This window comes from Pteronotus mesoamericanus, unplaced genomic scaffold (assembly GCF_021234165.1).
Source record: "Pteronotus mesoamericanus isolate MK-2021 breed Mesoamerican mustached bat unplaced genomic scaffold, CSHL_Meso_final scaffold_99, whole genome shotgun sequence".
NCBI lineage: Eukaryota > Metazoa > Chordata > Mammalia > Chiroptera > Mormoopidae > Pteronotus > Pteronotus mesoamericanus.
The window spans coordinates 3,674,930-3,682,901 of NW_026555330.1; the positions used below are offsets into that span (position 1 = coordinate 3,674,930).

Below are 7,972 nucleotides of genomic sequence, written 5' to 3' on the forward strand. Positions count from 1 at the left end.
AGACACCCAAGAAGCATTGCTGAGGATCTGAAGAAACGAGGATTAGACCAATACATGTAGTGGTGAGAACTTGCTATTTAGTTGGGTGAAAGCTCTTTCTAACATGTTTCAGCTCATGGAACTTCATAGATTCTGTTTCAATCATGATATGAAAGATGAACATCTCTTTTTAAGGTGGCATTATAGGTAGCATGTATGGGAGGAGATATACTCACAACTGAAATGATCTTTAATAAAAGAATGATTCATGGAAAAGTGTGGAGGTTTAACCACTGAGGAATTGGCTGCTTTAACTCAGATAAAAATAAGGTCTGGAGCCTGAGAGACCAACACGAACATAATGTATTCACTGAAAAACTCCTATGCAAGGATTTTCCATAAGGAGGTTGAAGCAGATGTATACAGAATGTAGCCAGGTAGTTAGTTTTAGGAAAAGGAGTCCTTTAAAATATACCTGAATCTTTGCAATAAAGGAAACTGAAAGAGACCATGAACTCCTGCTACCCGTGAAGGAGATGCTAGTTAGCATGTGGCAAATCACTCGAAGATTTTTCAGCTTTAAGATGCGTATCCCAAATTGATGTTTCTTTGGTGACAAAAGGCTGTCAATAATATGCTACCAGCATATTAAAAAACAAAAACAAACAAACATGCACTCAATGCATCTCTTTAAGTATGTATTTTTGAGAGTTAAAAGGTCACTTTAAAAAAATTTTTTTCATTGTTGCTCAAGTACAGTTGTCTCCATTTTCCCGCCACCATTTTCCCCCTCCCCACCCACCCCCACCTCCCACCCTCAGTCCTTCCCCACTTTGGCTTTGTCCATGGGTCCTTCATACAAAAATTTACTACAAAGAAGACATTTCGAAATGAGATTTCTGGAAATTTTTCTATTGTTGTGGGATTTTTGCTGCTCAAAATAGTGGAAATATACCATATATTTAAATATATATGACCACTCTTTAAAACACTTGAAAATAAAATTTTCTAAACTGTTTAAAATTTTTCCACATGTACAGTTTTAGGGCTTGAAACCATTTGTTAAAATAAAATAACTAATTCACTTTAAAATTTGCTAACAAATTTTCAACTAAACTTTGGCATATTTGGTAGATAAGACAGAAAAATAGGAATCATAATTTAACACAATTAATGAGGAATTCCACTTGGGCCTTTGAAATTTTGCATTAGATCTTTTTTCTGCTCCATTAGTCATAAAACTAGATTCTAAATAAATTGAGTGTGAAGCCAGACCATCAAATCATGGTATCACAAAGGGCTAAGCAATGACTGTTATAAAGTTAAGACTATTGTTCTCAAAAACTTTATATTATCAATCATACCTTGTGCTGTTAATAAATAAAATTATTTTATAAATATTAATTTTATGTGTAACATCATTTTAAAATGTCTTTCTGTGTGTGCTTTAAAATACACTGTACTAAAATACGTTAGTACAATAATACATGTATAAAGTTTGCTAATAATAAATATACACTGGATTCGTACATTCAAAATTTTTTACCAATGGGGTACAAAATTCAAGAAAAAAGATTGGAAACAGCTGTCTAGTGGAGTTATAAATAATTATAAAGTCTGTGTCATCCAACAACACCTGGCAAAATGCTAGATGCGCAGTATTTCACATTGTGTTGACTCACTGAACACGCCTGAATGCAAAAGGTGGCGCTTTATATACGTTCTGTGTGTATGCACATTTCTCCCTCAAAGCATGCATCTCACTTGGTGAATAATTCTTCTGCATGACTGTATGTGTGTAGGGTACCATGACCTTAGAAGCAGCAGACGTTGTGTTTGTAGTTTCTAAATTTAGACGACCCCCCGCCGATGTGTCTAAAATCTTGCCCCCTCCAATAATTTATAAGCTACGTGACCTTGAATAGGTTACCATCTCCTGCATGTCTCAGTCCTTCTATGCAGAAACGGGACAACATGAGCACCTACCTCATAGCTTTGTGGTTAAGAGAAAGTGAGCTAATCCGTGTAATGTGTGAGTGTGAACCCACATTTGTGACCATGACCGTGGGTCTAGGCACATACACAAACACACCCACATATAATCTGGATGAATTTACTGAATATGTTTATATGTCATGTAATTTTGCTTATATTTCTGGCTCTCAATATGTATTTACATTGAATAACAACCATATTATTAACAATATTAATAGCCAACATGGAGCGTGAGTTCTGGCATTAGTTTAAGCCTTTACACAGATGATCATGTTTATCTTTGGAAAAATAATAGGATATAACATGATAACATAACATACTTTTTATATTCCCATTATACAGATAGAAAACTGAGGTCCAGAAAGGCTAAGTAACTCACTCGAATTCCCACAGCTAGCATATGATACAGCCAGAAAGTCAGGCTTTTTAAATCATTGCTTACCAAACCCTCACTGACTTAATAACATTATTTAATATTCCTTCTAATATCTCATAATATTTCACTTATATGGTGGTTAGTATTTTATAAAATACTTTCACATACAATAAGTCTCATAAGCGGCCAGGAAGTCAAGGTCACTATCCTCGCAAGGAGAAAAACTGGTATAGCTGACACTAGGTCTGTCTTTAGGGGAAAGTGTTTCTGTTTAAAATATCTTGGGTGCCTTCATGTACAGAAAGTCATTCACCATAAATATACTGAGTCCATATAATGTGTCAGACTCAGACCTCCGTGCTGGGAAAAAGCTACAGACCTTCCCTGGAAGCGTCACAGCCTAGTGGGAGACACAAATATTACACAATGTGTCATCTCTAGGGGAGATATGAATAGAGTGCTTGTGGAGCACAGAAGGAGGGACCATCTGTGCCAGGGAGGGTCTTAGAAAAGGCAAAGGTGGCAGCAGGGGACAGGGAGGCTTTCCTGGAAGAGAGAATGCACATGTGTGAGTGTGAGTCCATGCTTGTGCCCATGACTGCATGTCTAGGGCGTGACTACATATGGGTCTGAGTGTGAACCTGTTTACGTAGGCTTACTCAGGTATCAATTTTTGCACACGCAGGTTGTAAGTGTGGAATCAGAAAACCTGAATGGAAAAGAGAACGTGTCTAGATGCACGCACGCCATGGCAGGATCTAACCTGCCCTGGTGTGTCCCCTCAGAGACCCCTCCTTCCCCCAGTACCAGGGTTACCAGAGATACCAGTCACTTCCCACTTGAGCGACTGCTTTGTGAACTATAGCGTTTAGATTTTCAACCTGTAGTCAGGGCGTGTCGCGGTATAACAGAGCCAGCTAGCCTCTGTGAGTGATGGGAGGTGAGGAACACAGGTCTCGGGGGTGGACGTCTGCGTGCTCACTTCCGGTTATGTGTGCGTGACTGAGTAGTGCGGGCTTCTCCTAGCCTGACCGGGCAAACCTCCCTTCTCCCTTCATCTTCGCTACCTCGAGTTCATCCACTCACCTGTTCCCATTGCCATGTGAATGTGCCTGGCTTCTACTTCTACTTAAATGTCCTTCTACGCTGGCCCTGGACAGAGGCACAGCTGGAAAGTGCTGGTCCCCATTTTTTGAGGAGGCATCTCTTGTTCTCATCCCCACCCCATTCCAGTCCATGGAAAAATGTGTGCAAAGGCACACAGGACTGGTGGCAGCCACAAGAAACCCAGACGGTCACTCCCAGGGGTGGCCTGATCCACCCCCTCTCCTGATGCCAAAACCTGTGTTTAGGGCAAAATTGATCAAGGAGGGGAAATGAGGACTCCTCTGTCCACAAATGGTCCCCCAGAGACTGGGGAGGGAGGTGAGAGCAAGGCTACAATACTCTTTATTTCTTTTATCCTTGCCCTATTAAAAAAAGCTAAACTAATTGCAAATAATATATAATTGATGGTGGCCAACAATATGTCTATAAAGTGCAAAATAATTGAACTAGATTTTCCCTTTTGTTACAAGGCATATAAATCCAGAGCCATGGGGTCATGTAAGGCAAAGGCATTACAGGCTGAATACACTGGTGATCTGTATGTGTTTACATCTTGGTCCAATGCACTGCCACACAGTGAAATCGTCACAGATTAAAATAAGCAAGAATGAACTGCAATAATCAACACATGTAGGATGCCATATTTTAAGTTGAACGAATGAGTGGGTGAAGAGAAAAACAAACATATTCAGAAGGTCCAGTAGTCTCATATGGTGATCCCTGCAATTATAATGCCTGGATTTTGATCCAGCTCCACCAAGGACAATCTATTGAGAGGTTTTTATCTTATATTGGAAAATCAGTCCAGTGGCAGGACATTTCCCAAAAGTATGAAGATGCTTAATCAAGCCTTGTTGAAGTGCCTTTTAAAATGTAAATGATCACTAAAAAAGGGTAGCCGGTGCATATCTGAATGTTTATTATAGTACCATATGTAGTATGTTTTTCCATGTTCTGGACACAAATATTTTCCTACACATTAAGGGAAAGATACTGGTTTTGTAATATGCTAGGAGAATTTTTCCATAGTCAATATGTTGTTTATTTGCATCAATAATCTGAAAAAGAGAAGTAGTCTGATTCTGGCTATAGATTCTGCTTAGAGGCAGGCTTCTATCATGGACTGCTTTCAACTGTTATATTTTATGGCACAGATTCAGTGGGAATCTGATCTGCTAAAATATTTGGGCTGTGAAAACTCCAACACTGTGACAGATGTCAAGTCCAATTAAGTGACTCATGTCCAGGTTTCTGTCCAATAGGATTTCCCATTAAATATCAATTTAGGAGAAAAAAATTTCCATCCCCCTTCTTAAGCCTTTATCTCTTCCACCATCTCCAGGCTGAATCAGTTGGTACCAGGAGAGCCAAGAAGCCACGCGCATCCCTGCCTCCGGCTCGGCTCTCTGCCTCCCTGTCACTGTTCCTCGGGAGACGTTCACTTTTCACCAACCTTTCTCCAAGCATCTCCAAGCCACTGACTATGTATATTTTGCTACAAGGTAAAGAAAGGAGGGGGTGGGGGTGGGAGATGTAACTGAGCCTTGAAAGTCTTTGAAACTGGACATAGGTATCTGTTTATACAACATACAAGTAAATGAAGGAAGAGGAAGAGGCAAGCTTAGCCCCGAGTTACAGTATTGTGTTCCTGGGAACTGGGGAGACATCAGCTGAACAAAGCCTTATCTCAAAAAAAAAAAATCACTTCTGAGCAAGATCGCATCTCTGCCTTGCACTTCCCAGTTTCCGCTCAGCACTATTAAGGGAAGGAAAAGGAATCCTACAGCTGAATCTTATCTTAACCATCTTTCTTATTGATTCTTCCGCTATTAGAAAGTGAAGGAATCAGCCCTTTGATGTCACCCTGTTTATCTCTGCATCTCTTTTGTTATTTGTAGAGACCTAGAAGAGGAAAAAAGGCAGGAGACTTTTCAACACGCCGTGTGGTTTAGGGGGAAAAAAAACAACGAATTTCCAGAAATGTTTGAGAACAATTAGAAGGAAAAGACGTTTTTTGATCTATCAACTAAGTAAACAATCATTCATATCCTCCACATCCTGGGATATTATCGTCCCTCGCTGTGGGCACCGGCGAGATGACAGCTGCTTTTTCATATTTGAATGTAATAAATATTTTCTGCTTTTAATATATTTCGGAATCTCTCCCCCCATTCCCTGGAATTTTAACTCTAAAAGATTGGAGAAAAGATTATCGAAAAGGCTTTTACAAGGTAAGGCTCCTTTACATAATTTCTTTCCAGCTTATAACTAAGTTAGATTGTTTGTATTGCACTGACAGATGCATTTCAGTTAATTGTTAAAGAAATAAAATACATACACGACGTGTTATTTATGAATATTTTAAAAAGATATCTGGAGGAGAATTTAGCTTGCTTTGAGGGCAACCCAGGAACTTTTTACCTGAACTACAACTATGTAGTGGCTTATTCTGATTTTCCATTACACGCTTATTTATTTATGCCCTTTCAAGCTAGTGTGTAGGTGCAAGTTCTAAGCCCTTAGGGGGTCACATGTAGTTCACTTGGAACATTGGTTTTTATTTTGCCTTAGAGGACATGTTTTCCTCGCAGGGAAATGAACCGTCTTGGAGCCAAATTCGCTCCTAAGCCAGTGCGGCGCTAGGAGCGGATCGCACATCCCCGCTTTTGTCTCCCTGGAAGCAAACCTCTTCGCGCGCCCACGCGGATTTCTCCCTCGGCGACGTCGCTCGGGCTGCACCCGCGGGACCCGGGGCTCCCAGCCTGGTCCTCGCTCCCGGCCCCGCGGCCGGCGTGCGCGGCACCCTCAGGTGCCTTCCCCTCCTGCCCGCCCCTTTCTAGAAGCCCGAATTCCCCTGGATCCCGGTGGTCGCGGGCCGCTCCCTTCCCAAAGACGTGCAGTAGGGTCCAGTTCTCTAGGCGCCGGGAGGAGCCGGACCGGGTCTACCTTTTCCGGAAGCCGGCATTAAAGGAAAGCTGGGGACAGACCCGCTGGGCCTTGGCCAGGCCTCCCGGAACAGCTGCGGGCTCTCGACTCCGGCCCTTCTAGCACCCGAACTTTGCGGGCCATGGTGCTGCTCGGGCCAGGGCGCCCCGCGCGGCGCCCATCTCCTCTGCACCCCGATCCCGAGCCCTGCCTTTCCCTTCCCTCCCCAACCTCTCCGGCAGCCCGCGTTTTCCCGGGAGTGGCCGGCCGGCTGCCGGGCGCATTGTCTTATCCCACTTTGCTGCGTCCCTGGGTCCCCGATGTGTGTGGCTGTCTGCGTGACAGATGGTGCTTCGGAGGCCTGCGAGGGCATAAGAGTGACTGTTGTGTTGAAAGGAGCCTCCCCGTTTGTTTAGCCATTTCTTTATGAGTTCGGAGAGGCGCTGGGGACGCCTTCGCGCCCCGGGCCGTCTGCTCCCCGTCTGCGCGCCGGCGAGTCCGGGCTCCTCTCCAGCACCGGGCACTCTCCACCCCGCACCCCAGACCAGCGCGAGGCCCGTGGGCGATCCCTGCCCCTCGTAAAACCCAGATGTGTTCGTTTTTCGGAGTCATTTGTCTACGAAGGAGAAGAACTGAGGGGGGCAGAATGGCGGAGTTGGTCTGTGGCCGGAGGCGGCACAAAACCCAGGCCTCGCAGGCTTGCGGTCGTCCCCCAGCCCAGGCCCGCCGGCCGGGCCGGGCCTCGCCTCCTGCAAGCCAAAGTGTGAGGCCCAGGGTGCGGCCTGGACGAGGAGAGATGCGCGCCCTCCCTGTGTGGCCAGCTCCGCCGAGCGCGCAGGCCTGGTGTGGGGAGGCGGCCGGGACGCGCGGAGGCCCTGCGGGGTAGTCCCTCCCCCGCTCTCGCTCCGATCAAAAGACCCTGATCCCTTTTATTGATTGCTCTTCTGACTCCCCCTCAGCCTCCAAAATGATGCTGAGTCCGGACCAAGCCGCTGACTCGGACCACCCCAGCTCGGCCCACTCGGATCCGGAGTCGCTGGGCGGCGCGGACGCCAAGGTGCTGGGCAACGTGTCGGACCTGGAGCAGGTGGAGGAGGCCGAGGGCGACGGCAAGGGCAGCAGCCGGGCCGCGCTCTACCCGCACCCGCAGCAGCTGAGCCGCGAGGAGAAGCGCCGTCGCCGGCGCGCCACAGCCAAGTACCGGTCGGCCCACGCCACCCGCGAGCGCATCCGTGTGGAGGCCTTCAACTTGGCTTTCGCCGAGCTCCGCAAACTGCTGCCCACGCTGCCCCCGGACAAGAAGCTCTCCAAGATCGAGATCCTGCGCCTGGCCATCTGCTACATCTCTTATCTCAACCACGTCCTGGACGTGTAGGGTCGGGCGCGCTGCGGGAGCCCGCGGGCCGGGACGTCGGGAAGCGGGACCAGCCCGGGAGGCCACCGCGGGGCTGGCGGTGGAGGCGGCTGCCCAGCGGGAGACTTGGACGCGGGAAGAAGTTCTCTACGTGTTGCGTTCTCTGGGATCAGCAGGGCGACGGGGGAAGTTTTACGACTCTGGAAGGTGGGATTGTCAGGGGAGCCCTGGCGCTG

The 7,972-nt window shown here is 46.3% G+C and overlaps 1 protein-coding gene across 1 annotated transcript; it reads left to right on the forward strand.

Moving 5' to 3' along the window:
* Positions 1–7,349: 7,349 nt before the first annotated feature.
* On the forward strand, positions 7,350–7,757 carry NHLH2 (nescient helix-loop-helix 2). Its single transcript, XM_054564757.1, has one exon. It carries the CDS (start codon positions 7,350–7,352, stop codon positions 7,755–7,757), a length of 408 nt encoding a protein of 135 aa, XP_054420732.1.
* The last annotated feature ends 215 nt before the right edge of the window (positions 7,758–7,972 follow it).